The following is an 18303-nucleotide window of genomic DNA, read 5'->3' as shown; positions in this document are numbered from 1 at the left end:
TCACTGGGTCTCTGTTGCTGTTCGCTGGCTTTCTCTAGTTGTGGTGAGTGACGACTACTGTTCATTGTGGTGTACAGGCTTCTCATTGCAGAGGCTTCTCGTTGCAGAGCATGGGCTTTAGAGCGCATAGGTTTGGTAGTTGTGGCTCACAGGGCTTATTTTCCCCTCTATGTATGAACTCTTCCCAGAGCAGGGGTTGAACCTGTGTCTTCTGTATTGGGAGGCAGCTTCTTAACCACTGGACCACCAGGGAAGTCCAAATTTCTCCTTTTAGTAAGGACACCAGCCTACTGATGTCCAGGAAGTAGGGCCCACCCTACTCCAGTTTGACCTCATCTTAACCAGTTACATCTGCAGCAACTCCATTTCCAAATAAGGTCACATGCTGGAGTACTGGGAGTTAACACTTCAGCATATAAATATTGAGGGGTGCAGTTTGGCCCCTAATGCTGGCAAGATCCTCCAGGCAGTCACTAAAGACCTGGATGCTGGAGATGGGCCAGCAGTCTCGTGGGGGGCAGGACCTTGGTTACGAGAAGCCCTTGCACCACCATGTTGATCTCGTCCCAGCAAAATCAACAAATTCATCAACACTCCAGGTGCAAAGACTTGGGCCAAATGCTGCAGAAAACTGCACTGCCCTGATGGGGTTTCTTTTCCTGCCTCTCTGCCGCTGACGTTCCCTGGGAAACTCCACCCGGCCCACGCCCTGTGGGGCCCCAAGGGAGGGGTGGTTCCCAGGGCTCCTGCATTTCAGGCACAGAGTGTAGTGCTGAGCGATCCCAGCTCTTGATCACTTGTGTCACTTACGAGCGGGTACAGTTTCTATCAGCATGTTTACATGAAGCCCAGAGACAGAGTACCATGCTGTACACAGAGACAGAACTTTCCTTTGATGTGAAGATTGCCTTTTCTGCCGTTGTGGAAAGTTCTGTCTGCCTGCCCTGCTCAGAGGATCAAATGAAAGAACTCTGGATGAAGAAGCTGCCACCAAAAGCCTGGCCAGATAGGGCAAACCATCAGGGTGGGCCTACTAGTGACCGCAAGAAGGACCCTCCCACTCCATCCTGCCAGAGGCAAGCTGAGAAAGCTCAGGATCTGGGCTCTGGGGTTTCTGTTTGAATATTTGGATCAGAGAAGGGACAGATGCCTGAAAGGTATTCTGGTGACAACTTGGGAAACACGTCCTCAAAGCCATGGACACAGCCTGTAGCAACTTTTGGCAGAAGTCAGCCGTGAGCAGTCTAACCTGCTATTCGCACAGCCACACCAGCACCAAACCTGTATTTACACAGCTTTGTCCCTGAGCCTCTGCCCCTGTGAACTTGTCAAGTGACCTGGTTTGCACAACTTGAACATTCTGCTTTCTGGAGAACTGAAGCAAACTGAAACAGTTAATGGAGAACGCTCACTTTGAAAAGTCCAAGGAGACTTAACTAGCAGAGGTCTGCCTCCAGTAGAAAACAAGCCAGGGGCCTGGAGGGGAGTCTGCGCAGGCCCACTCGGCCGCCTCCCAGCAGATGCCGAAGCCAGATCTTGAGGGTCCAGTACACAGCCCCAGCAGCTGCTTTTTAGGTTCCAGGCCAATCGCTTCCTACCACCTGGAAAGAGGAAGAGAGAGATTGGGACGCCCTAGGCTGTTAAGCCCTGACTGCCTACCCCAGAGCCCGCAAAGTTACCTTGCTAATCCACCAGCCCTGCCTGGTCTGGGACTCCAACCGCCACCTCCCAGCAATCCCAGGCCCAGGAATGTGCTAATCAGCTGCCTGGGCAAAAGGGGAAAGGTATCAGTGACTCACTCCCCCTCCTAGGAGCACATGACATGACGACGTGCTCTGGGCAGCAATGCCTGCTCCCAAACTTTCTGCACGGAGGGCCAGGCTCTGCGGAGTTGGTCAGCGGGGTCACCAGCGTCCATCACTGGGCAAAGCCCACCCCTCGCAGCTGGGACTCTGGACAGCCCTGCCATCAGCCCATCCTGGATCCGCTTCTCTGGAATCCACATGTGTACCTCTGGGAACCCTCTCCCATTTTGGAGGGCAGGGCTATCGTCTCCCCGGAAATCTCCCACAGAACCTCCAAGTGCCCGAGCTCACTACTTTGCGAATACATGTCTCACCGTATCAGCAGGACCAAGGCACAACACACACAGACCCTGGAACAGCCCCAGCACAGGCCACCTGAGAACCAGGGACGGGAGCCCCGCTGTTGGCTGAGCTGGGGAGCAGTACTCGGATGACAGAGTGTGTGGACAAGCCAGGGTTTAGTTGCTGCTGCCCACGGTGCTAATGCTAGGTTGTTGCTGAATACCAGCTGTATACCACATGCCCAGGTGGGAGAAGGGAGGAGCCCTGGGGTTTGAGGGCAGGGAGCAGACACACAGGCCTCTGGCTGGAACGTAGCTGTGGTCATGGGGGAAGTAACACACACACACCTCCCCGCAAACTGAGACCACCAAGGGAACCACATTCATAGCAAGTCTCACCGTCATGTCTGCCAGACATGCCCCAGCCATCTCCAGGGCCCCAGCAGCGTCAGAGCTGGGGGCCGCAGGTCGGGTAAGGCGCACATACTTCCTACTCCGGCAGCACGTTGGAGGGGCTGATGGAGCATGTGGAGTCAGCCTGGGCTCCTTGGAGACCTAGCCACATTTGCTGTTCTTGACCTCCCAAAGTGGGCTGGATCTCCACCCCTGTTTCCTCCAAGAATGACATCAATGTCCCACTGTGAGTACAGACGTGCACAGAACAGACAGGAAACTCTGCCCTGGGTAGGGGTGCCCTGGCTGGGGACTGATGCCCACCCGAGCCCTTCTGGCTCCTGTGGGTGTCCCACTCAGAGCCCTCGTGGAACCCCAAGACCCAAGAGGTGTCCCCAGTCCAGGTGCAGGTGCCATCAGCCACTGCAGCCAGGATGACAGCTTTGTCATGGTTTTTGAGTTTTGGTTTTTCAATCTGCGGGGGCAGGGGGAAGGAAAGGTCAACTGAACTACTCTTCCTTATGCAAGCTATGCGTAAGCAGAGGCTCTAAGGAGTCAAATTACATTTTAAAAACGTAAGAGATTTGCTATCGTAACATCAGATTCTTTTTTACACAAAGGTCTAGTGATGAGAACAGCGCTTTTTAAAAAACCCTCTTACACTGTTGGTGGGAATGCAAACTAGTACAGCCGCTATGGAAAAGTGTGGAGATTTCTTAAAAAAACTGGAAATAGAACTGCCATATGACCCAGCAATACCACTTCTGGGCATACACACTGAGGAAACCAGATCTAAAAGACACGTGCACCCCAATGTTCATCGCAGCACTGTTTATAATAGCCAGGACAGGGAAGCAACCTAGATGCCCATCAGCAGACGAATGGATAAGGAAGCTGTGGTACATATACACCATGGAATATTACTCAGCCGTTAAAAAGAGTTCATTTGAATCAGTTTTAATGAGATGGATGAAACTGGAGCCCATTATACAGAGTGAACTAAGCCAGAAAGATAAAGACCAATACAGAATACTAACACATATATATGGAATTTAGAAAGATGGTAACGATAACCCTATATACAAAACAGAAAAAGAGACGCAGATGTACAGAACAGACTTTTGGACTCTGTGGGAGAAGGCAAGGGTGGGATGTTTCGAGAGAACAGCATCGAAACATGTATATTATCTAGGGTGAACCAGATCACCAGCCCAGGTTGGATGCATGAGACAAGTGCTTGGGCCTGGTGCACTGGGAAGACCCAGAGGAATCGGGTGGAGAGGGAGGTGGGAGGGGGGATCCGGATGGGGAATACATGTAACTCCATGGCTGATTCATGTCAATGTATGACAAAACCCACTGAAATGTTGTGAAGTAATTAGCCTCCAACTAATAAAAATAAATGAAAGAAAATAAAAAAATTTTTTTAACTTACTCCAGCTGTGCTGGATCCTAGTTGGAGCATGCAGGATCTCTTAGTGGTGGCTTGTGGGATCTAGTTCCCTCCCCAGGGATCAAACCCAGGCCCCCTGGATTGGGAGCTTGGAGTCTTAGCCACTAGACCACCAGGGAAGTCTCTGAGCACAGCATTCTTGAAGTCTGAACGCCCCTGATTTCTCATCCAAAGCTGCAGTGGTTCTAGGCTGCGGGGGGCACTCTTGCACAATAGACCTGCGCTCCCCTGGCTGTCGTGTCCTGACATGGCATGTTGGCAGAATCCATGCTGTGACCATTGGGTGTCCACAACAGGTAAAGCTGCAGACCCCCATCACAGGTGAGCCAGCTGGACAGCATAGGAGCAGGGCCAGGAGGCAGCCCCGCCTCTACCCCGGCCACATGCACCACGTGACACGTGGTGTCAGCTCCACACATGCTGACAGCTCCACGCACGGTGCCCACGGGATGTGTACATGCTTCTGGGTGTCTGCCATGCTCCAAAAGAAAGAGATGGCTCAACAAGAGCAGCACCAAGCGCACCTCCTCTCCGTAGAGTGTCAGAATTCCAACCCCCATCCCCATGCCTGGAAGTTGTAAGGCAGAGGCGACAAAAGGCAGAAAATTTCAACTTTATTTGGCCAATGTGTCCAATTCCAATATTGTGGTAGAAATGCCTGAAGAACTGTCAACATGTGATTCAGCTCAAGCATCCTTGGCTGTCTCCCAGCCTGGAAAGGAAGGGTCCCGGTTCTGCCTGGCGCAGGCCTCAGGCCACCCTGGACATCACAGAACAATAAGGACCCTGGCTTGGGGAAGGAGGGGGCTGCTGGGCTTGTCGTGGGCCCAGCTGCACCCTCCGCTCATGGCGGGGGGGCCCCTGTGACAGAGACCGGAAGTTTCCATTTAATCAAATGATGCAGGAGCTGCGCTCCACCATGGCAATACCGCATGAGGTGAGGGACCCGTCCAACCTTGCCTGGTTCTGCCCCACAGAGGGCAGGGGTCCCAGGGAGGCCTGGCCAAGGTGGAGCACACACCCTGACGTCCAAAAATGTCTAAAAATCCCACAGACGGAATTTTTTTAAAGTGATAGTATAAACCTAACAGGAATGAGAGACATTTGCCAGCGTGAGATTCCAAAACATTTTAGCGAGCACTCTGGACAAAACCATGTACAAAAAAAGTACATCACGATTTAAAAAAAAAGGCCCACCAAGATGGGCTGGGCTGGGCTGGCCTGGAAATAAACCCCTTTCCAAAAGTTGAAAAGCAAAGGAAGACGGGTTTAGATTTGCACGTGTGTTAGAGTGAAGTGTGGCTTCAGAAAAGTTCCCTGCATTTCCGATTGACGCTCCCTCGCCGGGAGGGTCTGCGGGCGTCCGGAGGCTGTGCTGCTGGGTGTGCAGCCCACTGGGAGGTGCCGGGTTTGGTGCCCAGGTCTGGCTCTCTGCGTTACAGTTCATCTTTCACAGCTTTTTGATCATCATCTTCCTCCAGATCAGGTTCTTCTGCTTCTTCAAGATCTTCTAGATCCTGGGACATAGGAAGAAAAGGAAAGGATGTGAGACGTCCAGGCTGGGCCAGCTTGCTGAGGCCTCCACACCCATGCCGAGGACACTAGAGACCAGTCTGGCGCTCAGACACAAGCAGCCAACTTTGGTCTCTATGAGCAGATGCGTGGATGTGTGGGGTGGGCTTCTGGACGACAGCGAGGCACGGGGGCTCCTGCCCACAATATAGGGTGGAAGCAGAACTGGTGCTCTGGGAGCTCACCCCATGCTGTCGAGCGAGTGACTGCTTCGACCTACTCCATCCATGGCACAAATGTGAAGGCTGAGCAGGGAGCCACTGGTGTGCAGCAGCCACCCCTCAAGTCCTGGAGTTGGCGGGGCCGGTGACAGCCCGCCAGTCACAGCAGCACACGCGGCCCTGACAGTCCTCACTGCACCCTGCAGCTGGGTCTGCCCCTCGTCCCACATCCCTGAACTTCTGGGCAGACCCTGTGGCCTGAACTGGCCAGTCCCTCCACCACCTCACCCTCTTGGCCCGGGTGCACACTTCTGCTATCCCCTCCACTCCCCGCAGCTGATGTGGAGAGGGCTGAGCTCACACCGGGCAGAGCACCTCAGCCAACTCTCTAGAGAACATGCTGGATGTGCCTGCAAGGATTCCTGAGCAAACAGTGGCACCTTAAGACCCTTCCAACCTCCCGCCCGATCCTGTGCAGTACTGCGTGGCAGCACACCCCACGGCCCCCACAGCCCGCCAGGTCCAACGACCACTTACGTCGTCATCTCCGGCCCCATCCTGGCCACCGCTCTCCAGGAACTTCTTAAAACCGTCCAGTGTCCGCTCCCCATTGTAGTCAATGACCTGCAGGGAGGGGGGATGAGATGTGAGACGCAGTCCCCCCAAAAGCCCCCCAACCCCTCCGCACACCCCTCGGTGGTGGACGCACCGTCCTGTCAGCGCTGGCAGGGAAGAACTTGAGCGTGGGGAAGCTGTGCACTTTCACTGCCTCCACCTCGTTGGCCGTGGAGTCCATCTTGGCAATGACTATGTTCTCGTGGTCCTTGTAGGTCTCTCCCAGCTTATCCCAGATGGGGGCCAGCTGCTTGCAGTGACCGCACCACGGGGCATCTGAAAGAAAGCCGTTCTGCATCTCGCTGGGCCAGGAAGTGCCCCACCCCAGCGAGCCCAGAGGAGTGGAGGGCCTCACTTACAGAACTCTACAAAGACGTTCTTCTTCTCATCAAAAGCGACCTCTTCAAAGTTCTTTCCGACCAGCACTTTGACAGGCTGCTTGTCCCAGTCGTCAGGCAGCTCCTGGCTCATCAGGTGGGGCTGGAGGGCGAGTAGAGAAGAGTCAGGCACGTGCAGTTGCCTGGGGACCCCTCTGCCACCTATTTGCTCTGTGCGCCCCAAGGATCCTCAGCACCCCGATCCTGGACAAGGTCCGCACCTTAATCTTGCCCTCCAGGAAGTGGTGGCAGAACTCAGTGATCTTCTCTGCTGTCAGCTCATCTGACTCTGGCTTGTATTTGGTCATCTCCTCCTCCAGCGTGATGAGGCGCACAGCCGGGCACTCCTCTTTCTTCAGGCCGAAGAATTCCAGGATGCGCTGGTTGTCAGTGTGGTCGCTGTCGATGAAGATAAACAGGATCTTGGGAGAGAAAAGGCATGTTGACGGCACTGCACAATGAGGGCTCCCTAGACTTCCCTGCTGCCCACTCCCCAACGACCGGGACCCCACACAAAAACAGGCTGTCCTGAGGCAGGAGGAACCCTCCGATCAGCCTTTGACCTGGGGGTGCCAAGCTGCTCGCAGGCCATGGGGAGCACACACCTTGCCCTTGAAGCTCTCAGCCGCTTTTTTGAAGTTGCTCAGCTTGCCCTCATAGTCAGACACGCTTTTTGGCAGGAACAGCAGGATGTGAGTCTTGATTTCCCCTCCGAAGATCTTCGGGGCTGTCTGCATTGGAAACACAGGTTACTTGGTCTGAGACACAAACCAAGCTATTGACATGGGCTATTCTCTCCTTGGCCCCAAGGCCACCATACACCTGGCCTCTGTAAGTCAGGATCCCCAGGACCAAATGTCAGCCCCAGCCCCCCAACTGGGGCAAGATCAGCAACAGAGACACACCTGCTCGGTGAACTCGATGACCAGGGGCAACTGGTTGTGCTTGATGAAGTCCAGAAGCTTCTCCTTGGTGACCTCCCCCTCAAAGTTGTTCCGGCCTTCATCAAACTGTGAACAGAGAAAGGCGTGGGTGCCAAGACTCTCCACAAAGCCCCCTGTGGCCCTGGCCGGCTGACCATGGCCAGGAAGGGAGTCTTATAGCCTCATTTTCTTGTCTGGGTTGTGACAGCAGGACCCGCATGTCTCCATCCAAAGCAAAACCAGGTGATGGCTGCCAGGACACATCCTCTAGGCACTAGGTGACAGTGAGGTCACCAGCAGTGCACAAAGGCTCCCCACGAACACCAACAGGCAGCCTCCTGCAGGCTGAGACCGCAGCAGCTGGCTCAGACCCTGCCCCAGCACGTTCTTGACAAGCCTCGAGAGCCCCACGTCCTGGGTGGGGTGCCAGGGGACTCCTCATTGCCAAGTCCCTAAAACTGCGGCCCTCCAAATATGAGCCTCACCCCTCTTGGACCCAAGGCCCTTCCAGGGCGGCCGCAAGGTCAGACTGATTTTCACAACCATGCTCAGACAGCAGGTGCCCTGTCATGCATTCTCCCCCAGAGTATGCAGCACGGCGTGTGACATTGCGTCAGACTGAAGGCAAACAGGAGAACCCAGCTGTCTTCTGTTCGGACAGACATTAGAGACCGGCAGAAATCTAAAACACCACTCTGACCACGAAAACGTTGTTTGGGAAAAAATTAATTTTCACAAAAATGTTTAGGTTTTTTTTTTGGCCACACCACGCAGCTTGTGGGATCTTAGTTCCCCGACCAGGGATTGAATCCCAGATGGATTCCTAACCATTGGACCATCGGGAAATGTCTTTTTTGATAACGTGTAACATTTATTATTGTTATTTTACAACGAACAGTGTTTTTTTTAATTTCTCACTTCTAACATATCTAACACAATAAAAATGGGTAGGTATTCCACACACAAAAAAAGGTCTTTGGGAACTCCAGTAATCTATTTAAAAAGAGTTTCAAAGTCCTGGAGCCATGAAAAGCAAAGGCTGCAGTCACAGAGCTGAGAGGTGTGGCCCCAGCTCCGGATGGGTGGGGCAGACACAGATCCCTGTGAGGAGGCCGAGCGATGCTTCAGCCTGTGCGGCTGGTCAGTGAGCCTCCCATCACCTGGGTGAACTCAGATGGGACCTACAGAGAGAAACCACTCACCTTCCCTGCCCGGTCATTTCCCTCTGCATTTTCCCAAAATAACTAGCCACTTCCCATTCCCACCCCACTTATATAGAGCTAAAGCTGGCTCTGCCTTCCCCACACACGCGACGGGAAGGTGCCGAGAGACAAGAAGGACATGGAGGCAAGAGGCTAGCCACGGCCAGGCTCCATCAGGCATAAAGCAGATCTCCCATTAAAGAGATAAACAGACGGCATCCCCACTCCTCCAAAACCGCCGTGTCTCTATTGGGACACAACCTTGGTCGAGGTAACAGTGCCACGTTACACTGTGTTCAGTGCCTGCTTTGGTGAGAAACAAACAACCCTTGTTTATCTGGGGACAGCCGCAGGAGGTCTTGTGGCCCTGGGCAGAAGCCACCCCACCAGTCTGCAATGAGAACATCACAAAAATAAGGCCCTACCCCCACTCTTAAGCCCCTGGCTTCAAAGATGAAAGAGAAAAACAAAATAAACACCAAAGACACAGGATGATCAGCTCTCAAACCAGTGGTCCAAGCAGACCCAAGCCAGGACTCGGACTCAGAGGTACAAGTGGCAACTGGCCATTCTTGGGAGTCCCATCTCTCAAGGCTGCCCACACAGAAGACCCTGCTCACACTGAGGAACCAGGCAAACAGCCTGAAGGAAGCGGAACAAGTAACGGTGGAGAAGGGGACAATGGGCCAGCGGGGAATCTGCACCTTCTTCCTCTCATCCCTAGAGCTCTCTGCCTGACTGCAGTTGTGACCCCAACTGACTCCTCAGCACAAAGCCCATGGGCTCTGCCAGGCTCCTGCTCACAACTGCCCAAAGTAGCATGGCATTCCAGCATGGTTGCCGGAAGCCAGCAAGTGGAAGAGCTTCTCCCCGAATAGATACCAGAGACTTAAGGCCGAGAAGAGATGAGCAACCATGACTACAGTCTTTGTAGAACAAAGAACCATCCTTCTAACCTTCAAGAAAATGTGATCACCAGAACCATCATCAATCCAGTGTGACAAGTGCCACTCCAGATCTCAAGGGTAATGGAAAAGGACTGTGGATCAAGCTGATGAAAAGGGGTTTTTAAGCGCCACAGGCCTGAATCTCCTCCGTCCTTCACCCAGAACTGCAAGACATACCCGAGACTTTCTATTCAAGGCCCCCAGGACCTTCATTCCACTCAACTCTATCCAGTTTGGCTGGGTCTTCTCCTGGTAGTGGAGTCACTCAGTCGTGTCTGACTCTTTGCGACCCCAGGGACTGTAGCCCACCAGGGTCCTCCGTTCATGGGATTTTCCAGGCAAGAGTACTGGAGTGGGCTGCCATTTCCTCCTCCAGGGGATCTTCCTGACCCAGGGATCGAACCCGGGTCTCCCACATTGTAGACAGACACTTTGCCGTCTGAGCCACCAGGCAGGGAAGTCCTAATCAGCTGTTAATAAGTTTCCTGGGTACCTTTGGGAAGATAATTGACTAATTTAGCAATTCTGTTCCCTTTAAGGGACATGGTAAGGATGGCCTCTGAGTCAAGAAAATGTATATAATACCTCTTGTTTTGAGAAAGACAAAAGGACTTCAGAAATAGCTGAAAGCAAGCTACCCCAGAACCCAGTGCACCTGGGAGGGCTGCCCTCCCTACCCCCAGGTGCTAGAGGCTCAGCAGTGCCCCACCCAGGAGTGCACACAGTGGGGGGACTGGGCCCCCCAAACACTGTGTCCTTTCTGATTACTCAGTTTACAACTTTGCTGTAATGCTGCAACTACCTTCTAACCCTGGGAACAAAACAGGACAGGAGTCCAAGGCTTAGCCCCTCTCCCTGAAGACGTACCTCCAGCTCCAGCTCCCCTCCATCATAGCCTTCCCTCCTCCTCCACTCTGTACCCAATCCACGGACAGCTGTGTCCCAAGAGCATGTGTGCTTGGCCAGCCCCAGGCCCACTATCTGGTGGCTAAGATAAAAAAGAGACCCCGATCACCCACCAACTGCTGTGCACACACACAAACCCCAGCTGTGTCCCAGGAAGAGTGCGGAGAAGTCAAGAGACACACGGCCCCTTCATGACCAAGCATAACAGACATAGGGCCTGGGGAGCCTGCAGGAGCCCAAAGGAGCCCTGAGGCCCAGCTCTGCCAACAGAGTGGGAACACCTGCCACTAATACCCCACCGTGGAAACAAACAGACATGACAGCTGCACGATACCACAACTGTAATTAATGCCACTGAAAACTTAAAAGTGGTTAAAATGCTAAACTTTATCACATATGTCTCATCACAGCTTTCCTTTAATTTTCTGAAGCTACTTGGCTTGCATAAAACACCGCAATGGGGCCAACACAGAAGCTGGACATAGGGCCCACAGCTGAAGGGCTGAAGGCCACAGTCTAAGAGGCTCCTACTACCTGACGTTGCCAAACGGGCCCTGATAACAGGCGGGCCGCAGTCCAGCAGCCAGCGCCACCTGGGCAAGGTCCTCAAAGGCAACACCAGCCCGGAACTTCAACTCCCCACCAGGGGGGTGGGGGGAGGGGCACTCACCTTCTTAAAGAGGACAACCCCATCCTTGTCCAGCTGGTATTTGGAGAACACGTCACTGTTAGATGTGATCCCGAAGGGGATGTCATCAATGGCCTCTGCTGCCAGCAAGAACTGCTTTGCGGAGTCCGACTCCACGTCCTGGAGAGAAGCAGCAGAGGTGGCCACTGTCCCAACACTGAGGACTCCTGCCCTGGTCAGCAATGGGGGAGACCACAATGCCCAGGCCACGGCCGGTGGGGGGAAGACCCAGGGTGAAGTTAAAGAGCCTCTACCTTGAAGAAGCCGATGACAGCCACCTCACTGGACTCCACCAAGGCCTCTGCAGCAGCCCCGTCGGACAGCGTGCTGGCGGCGGGGCCAGTGCGCTTCTTCAGCCAGTTCACGATATCATCGGCTTCTCGGCCGGCTACGCCCAAACACAAGCAGGGTCCACTTGATATCAGGGATGCACCCACCCTCCCCACCTATCCTTATCTGAGCTCTCTGCTAAAACCAGAGCAAAATATCACCTTGCCACAGGAAAGGCATCTTGTCTACATACCTACCCAAATTCCAAGGTTAAAAAACGGCTTGTATGTGTATATGGGAGACTGTAGATGTGCTTAAAGAAGGGAAAGGCAAGAGTGACCTCTGGGTAACAGATCATAAATCACCTTTTTTTTCCTCTAACACTTTTGCATCTTGTAAATTTTCCTTGATATTTAAATTCACTAAACACGCGCGTACTTTCCCCCCAGTGATCTCACACTAGGCTTCGTCTTAATTAGCAATGTGGTAGGGCTGGAAGAAAGGGCTGCTTAGCGAGACAGCCTCAAGACCAGCTTTCCCCTGAAAAAGCAGGTTGGGCACTACTGCCTCGTGCACCCAGACTGGTCAGGTGTCCTCAACCTACACACCTCCTGGACTGGCAGGAGGAAGAGATCAGCCCACGCACACCACCATGGCAGGTAAAACGAGAAGGAAAAAAATTGCTCCTTCCAAGACTGAGACCAGTTGCCCTTTATCCCCTCGTGTGACTGACCTGGAATGGGGTTGCCAAATCTCATGTTTAAAAGGACTCTGCCTAGAGTTAATAAAAGCTGTGCTATCAGTTACAGGGGGAGTCAGAAAGGGTTTTCTCATCTACAAGACCTCAGTGTTAGTGACAGGATTGTGTTAACTCTGCAGATGGCACTCCCATTCCAAAAGCAAACACAAGTAAAAGTGGGAGCACCAGAACAGCAGCCTACTGAGATCAGAGCTGATGTCAGAATGAACAAGACGGGCTGCTCTAAAGGATTCGGGTGGATAAGCCACGGAACTGGTTTCATAAAGATTCCCCTTTGGTCACCAGTAACGACTGGACTACATAGGGGAGGCGGCTGAGCAGCAACTGAGGGAGGGGCCGGTGCAGCTGAGCTTGGATTTGAGCTCTACCACGACCGCCACAAGCCCCAGCTTGGTACCCGCTAATCTCTGCCTGCCCCTCCTCTGTGAAAGGCCCTCACACCTGCCTTGGTGGCAGGCACACCACAGAGTGAGCAAAGGCTAAAACATGTTGTTCCGCTTGCTCAGCCTCCCCCCACCCCCACATTGGTCAACCTGAGGACAAGCTTCAGCCAGCTAGGCACCTTGTGGGATGACCCTCTCTCCTTGAGAGAACGTTCCTCACACAACCCTGAAAGGCTGAACTAGACCCCAGAACCCAGTCGGAGAACAACTTCTCCTCCATGCCTGTTATCTTCCAAGACCCTGTCTACTGGCAAGGAAAGGATAGCGCCGCACTCTCACCTGTGTACTCTTTGGGGGAAGCTGTGTCTCCATTCTTGAAGAACTTGATGGTAGGGTAGCCTCGGACACCATACTGTTGGGCCAGGTCAGACTCTTCAGTGGCATCCACCTTGGCCAGTCTGATCTCAGAACCTTCTGCCTTCAGCTTCCCAGCTGCTTTGGCATACTCTGGGGCCAGAGCCTTGCAGTGGCCACACCATGGGGCGTCTGGGAGAGAAAGCAAGACCTAGAAAGCAGCACCGATCCACTCCACCGCCTCCCTTCCCGTTTCCTTTGGTACCTCCCTCCATGAGATCTTTATTTCTGTACCAGGATAAAGCCTCTGAATGCAGGGGCTGTGGATGCTCTTGAGCAATATCGGGTAAGTGGCACAAAAGACAAACCATTGGTTCCTACTCTCCCTCATCGTCAATGATTAATAACTTCCTACTACTTGCAGGCAGTTAACGCAGTCGGGTCCTAGAATTTCCCTTTCGGAACCAGAGAAATTAAGAAGCTAAAGCTAAAGCCATGGCTGCTGTATATTTACTGATGAGTGGTAACTGTGAGACACACATCCGTGCACACCAGCCAGAGACTCACATCTAACACAAGTTCTTTAGATTCTCTCTCAACTCAGGTTAGTGGCTGTGCTGGGTCTAAGATTTCCATCTGAGATAGTCAGGGCTCATACACTTACGAACACAAACAAAAGTTTTGAATTCTGGTAGGCAACACTGTTCATCAGAAAACATCTGTCCCTGGTGAACGGTGGTGTGGGCTGGAGCAGTGCTCTCCGGGAACTAGTTCAGGTGAGCAATTCGGAGGCTACCTCCTGCATAGTCCTTCCTTATTTGTGCCAGTTCATAGAGTCGACCCTACTTTTCTTAGGCTAACAGAGGGATCCTGACATGTGGACGTCAGGCACAAAGGCACATTCAGGATGTCTGCCCTCGGTCATCATCAAGGTCCAGCTGGGCAGGAGGTATGCCCCCAGGACGCGGGCAGCGTAGGGACGCTGACAGCAGGTCTGTGAGCTGTTTCCGCTTACAGATGGGCCTCTCCAGGGGATAGAAGTCAGCGCGTCTAGGGGTGGCCCGCTGACACTCCTTTAGACTCCAACCCATCTCTGGCGGGGCCGGGGAAGGAAGCGTGGGAAGGGCGCCCAGGTCCCCCATCCTCCAGCCCCCCCCGCCCCCCAGTCCACCCCGGTGCCCCTGCCCCCTCCTCTGTCCCTGCTTCGTTTCCATCCCGCGAGTGGCCGCGAGGCCAGGCCCGGATGGACGAGCTGGAGGCACTCACAGAACTCCACCAGCAGGTACTTGTGGGCCGCCAGCGCCTCGTCGAAGTTGCCCTTATGGAGCACCAGAACGTGGTCCTCCTCATCGGGGGCGCCGGCATCCGCGCGGAATAGTGTGGTCAGAGCCAGGCAGAGCAGAGCGCGGCGCAGCATGTCGGCACGGGAGCGGCGCTTCAGTTGGCGCCGCCAGGACAGCAGGCCACGAGAGCGCGCGCCGCCCGTCCCGCTCTTATAACTCCGGCCGCCGCGCGCGCGCCCGCCCTGCCCACCTCCAATTGGCCTGGGGGGTTCGGGGCCCGCCTCCGCTGAGCTCGCATTGGGGGCCCATACAAGTCACGGCCCCGGATTCGGAATTGCTACAGGCACCTCCCTAGTCCTCGCCCGGGATTGGTCGAGGAGCTCGCGCTCGCACTCTCTCCCGGCCTCTCATTGGCTCCTGTCGGAGAACTTTCTCTCTCTCGACTTGTGACTGGTGGTTTTCTCATACACCTTCCCCGGGCCTGGAATGGCTGCTACCTTCAGGGACCCGGATTGTGCGGCTCCTGATTGGCCAAGACATGCGCGCTCACCGCGCGATCCTTTGTCGAACGTGGCAGTGGGGAGGAGTCCTCAGCGGAGGGGCGGAGCCACGCTTGCGCCTCCGAAACCCCTCGTGTTGCTTTCTGACTGGACCGCGTATCCCCACCTGACACCGCCCCCACCCCGGCTCTGCAGACCGGAAGCTAGGCTGACATGCTTCCGGCGCGCGTGAGGCCCGTGCGGCGCCTGCCGTGGCTGCTGGTCTCTCGTGCGGGCGTTGCCCGGGTGGCCTCCGTGAGTGGCCATGGCGCTACTCGGTTGCGGCGGAGCGAGGCGCAAGGGCAGCGCGCGGGGGGCCGGGGACGGCCCCAGACGGAATGCGATGGAGGAGCCAGCAAGGCCCACCGGAGCTGTTCTCGGATTGGAGCCACTCGCCTGGTGAGAGGCTCCGGTCCGCCACCGTCCACTGTGGGCACTTCCCTTCCTTCCTACCGGCTGCCTCCCATGAAGCGGGCTTCGGGAAGCTTTCAGGCGACCGGGTAAACCTGCGCCGTCCGCCTCCGAGTTGGCTAGCGGCCACTATCACCGAGCTCTACAATGCGACCGGGCAGTGTGACCCGGAGTGAGTGTAACACACAGTGAACACACAGATTGAGGATGGAAGAGGAGTGTACGATATTCCTTTGACGACTTTTTGTATGGATACGTTGGAATATTTTGTTGGGTTAAGTGAAAATATTAAAATTAAAGATTTCTTTTTCTTTAACGTGACTTCAGAGCATTTAAAATAATATGCGTGGCCGGAATGTTAGCTTCTGTCCGGCGGCGCAATTCGGACGGAGCAGCGCCTTGCCCTCAAAGGCTCAAAGCCCAACCCCCAACCCCGTCGACACTCTTCATTTGTGTTCACTTCCTCGGTTGTGAAATGCCACCCCCACTAAAACTCATCATCGATTTAATAACTTGGCAGGAGGGAGACAGTGTTACATTAAATGTACACGTTGGCTATAGTAACATCTTGGTTTTAAAAATGGTAAAACAGAAAAAGTATGCTTTTGTACTCTAGAGAGTTTGCATTTGTTGACACCTTGCTCCTGAGGGCATGTGTTCTCATATCCTATGCAGTATTCCTTCTAGAATATGAATTTCTGAAGGTCAAGACCAGGTGCTCTGTGCCCCTCCCCCAGTGCCAGTAGAGCAAGTCAGGAGGAAGTGGTTGTACCTCCTGGGGGGTACTTTACAGGAGCTGGGCCTCCCGAAAGAAAAGGCTATGAATAGGTGTTTGCAGCCTCCACCCCACTTCCGTGTTCTGGCTTGGGTGCTGTCCCACAGAGCAGCTGGCAGGGCTTCATAATAAGCATCACAGGCCTTCTCTGCTCTCTGGGAACCGGTGGGAACTGCCTCATGTCTCCTGCCCAGTCTACCCACATTTTTGTGATTGCCATGACTGTTTTACAGACCACAATTTGGGGCCTGAGACAAGGGATCTTTGTACCACATCTCTATTTCAGAGGCACTCATGAAATCTGAGTTTAGATACCTAAATTTGGGGACTTTATAGTTTTTTCAGCTAACAGAATGAAGATATACTTGGTGACGGTTTGGAGGGAGCTTGGCCTCACAACATATGGTAAATAGTTGAGACTACTGGGACCAAGGGAAGAACAGACCAGATGCAGAACAGCAAGGATCTGAGCTGCTGGCGATGGTTGAGCCTCACTGTGGTTCAATTTGAACTCCCCAGTCAAAACCAAAGGCAATTGGGACACACCTGATGCAGGTGATGACAGGGCCACTATTCTGCAGCCTAGATGGACACAGCAAGTCATCCTTCTGTGAGGACCAGGGCCTCACCAGGGCTCTGGTGTCGGTGGGGGCATGATACTTTCATGGTTTGTCTGCATTGATGTACCTTCTCAAAGCACAGTCACCCATCATGAATCAACCTGTGCACTGACCTATGCAGGAGCAGGGTTCCCAAAAAGTGGGAGAGAGGCCCCAGGTCTCCAGTTTCTGGGGTTGGTAAATAGCTGGGTGAGGTGCAGGGGTGCATACTGTCCCCCAGAACATAGGCCAGGCCTTGGCCCTGAGGGGAGGGCTAGTGTCTTTTTCCTAAGGCCACTCACAGGCCTTTCTAGGGCAACCCTAGGAAGAAGTGATGAAGCCATGGTCATTCAGGCTAGTGCCCTGAACTGAGTGTGTCTTTGGAGGGCAGAGCCTACCCACCTGGCAGCTGTGGCTCTGGCATCTCTGAACCCAGCGCAGTCAGCTCAGGATAACCTCTAGGGGTCTCTCACACCCAGAAAAGGTGCTTACTGGTTAAACAACTGAGTGATCAAATGTTTTGATAAAGACTACTGTCAGAGTTCTCTGGGCGCAGTAAGTGCGGGTGGCGTGGCGGGTGGCTAGGTGCCATTGAGCAGACTCAGCTACGGAAGGTAAACCATTGGTGATATCTAAACAGAAGACTGCAGTGGTGTGTGGAGTCCCCACCCAGGTGGTCTGCACAGCGTTTACCAGTCACATCCTGGTGGTGGTGACCCAGTTGGGGAAGATGGGTACCCTGGAACCCAGCAGTGTGACCAGTGACATTGGCAAGCCTGTGCTTACCACTAAAGTCCTCCTCGGGAAGGGTGAGCCTCTCATCCATGTCTTCGCAAAGAACCTGGTGGCATTTGTGTCTCAAGAAGCTGGAAACAGAGCAGTTCTCCTCACCCTGGACAGGAAGGACAAGAGCATGGTGGTGGTGAAGGCTCTGAAGGAGGTGATCCAGACGTGCCAGGTGTGGTGACCCTGGAGTGGCCACCCCTGCTGTCCAGGAGGGCCATGCAGCAACTCAGACACCCTCTCAAGGATTTGAAGGTCCTCCTCTAGTTAGGAGGAGCTCTCTCTGGCTTTGGCCCTTGAAGTTCAAAGAAACAAACACCTCAGGCTGACCTTGGTTTGGAGGCTGATGTCCCCTGTGGCAGGAGGACAGGAAACATGTCCTGAGAAGGTTGTGAGTCCTCCTCCCCAGGTCCAGACATCTGCACATGTGTGAGAACTGACAGAATGAGTCATGGCCCTCAATTTTTTTGGGGGGGGGGATTTTTTTTTAATTAAAAATAAATGCATATCCCCCTCCAAAAAAGAAATGAGTTCTCTGGACTTCCTGGTGATCCAGTGGCTAAGACCAGGGTTCCACTGCAGGGGACACAGATTCGATTTCTGGTCAGGGAACTAAAATCCTGCATTCCACATGGTGTAGGAAAAAAAAAAGGCATTCTCAGAATAAAACTACTCCTTTTCAACCCAACTGGAGGTTTTGAGAGTTAACAGCAAGCTCATGAACACCCCGGAATCCTCTTTACTTGGGAGATTTCTACTGTGGAACAGCAGCAGGGGGCCAAGGGCTGTGCTATGGGCCACAAAGGCTTGCACACAGGTGAGC

At 53.8% G+C, this 18303-nt stretch overlaps 2 protein-coding genes across 2 annotated transcripts; one reads left to right on the top strand and one right to left on the bottom strand.

Moving 5' to 3' along the window:
* Positions 1 to 4529: 4529 nt before the first annotated feature.
* Positions 4530 to 14588, bottom strand: P4HB (prolyl 4-hydroxylase subunit beta). Its single transcript, XM_043905193.1, has 11 exons — positions 14357 to 14588; positions 13076 to 13282; positions 11578 to 11711; positions 11306 to 11443; positions 7563 to 7667; positions 7263 to 7388; positions 6879 to 7079; positions 6640 to 6760; positions 6375 to 6556; positions 6203 to 6289; positions 4530 to 5449 (listed from the first exon to the last, which is right to left on the bottom strand). Exons 1-11 carry the CDS (start codon positions 14505 to 14507, stop codon positions 5369 to 5371), a joined length of 1533 nt encoding a protein of 510 aa, XP_043761128.1. The 5' UTR covers positions 14508 to 14588; the 3' UTR covers positions 4530 to 5368.
* A 662-nt stretch (positions 14589 to 15250) lies between these two features.
* LOC122693257 (proteasome assembly chaperone 3-like) lies at positions 15251 to 17664 on the top strand. The gene is made up of 3 exons (XM_043900800.1): positions 15251 to 15495; positions 16061 to 16065; positions 17297 to 17664. Exons 1-3 carry the CDS (start codon positions 15251 to 15253, stop codon positions 17662 to 17664), a joined length of 618 nt encoding a protein of 205 aa, XP_043756735.1.
* The last annotated feature ends 639 nt before the right edge of the window (positions 17665 to 18303 follow it).

Source organism: Cervus elaphus, chromosome 5 (genome assembly GCF_910594005.1).
Source record: "Cervus elaphus chromosome 5, mCerEla1.1, whole genome shotgun sequence".
NCBI lineage: Eukaryota > Metazoa > Chordata > Mammalia > Artiodactyla > Cervidae > Cervus > Cervus elaphus.
The sequence above is the reverse complement of the archived record's forward strand: the minus strand, read 5'-3'. Positions and strand labels throughout refer to the sequence as shown.

What these genes read in the sequence shown, in the direction of transcription:
- P4HB (XM_043905193.1), bottom strand. Translation starts at nt 14,507, where the DNA reads ATGCTGCGCCGCGCTCTGCTCTGCCTGGCTCTGACCACACTATTCCGC. An exon ending in TCATCGAGTTCACCGAGCAG is followed by an intron (nt 7,389 to 7,562) that starts GTGTGTCTCTGT and finishes TTTCCAATGCAG; the next exon opens with ACAGCCCCGAAGATCTTCGG. An exon ending in CTGAGAGCTTCAAGGGCAAG is followed by an intron (nt 7,080 to 7,262) that starts GTGTGTGCTCCC and finishes TTCTCTCCCAAG; the next exon opens with ATCCTGTTTATCTTCATCGA.
- LOC122693257 (XM_043900800.1), top strand. Translation starts at nt 15,251, where the DNA reads ATGCGATGGAGGAGCCAGCAAGGCCCACCGGAGCTGTTCTCGGATTGG.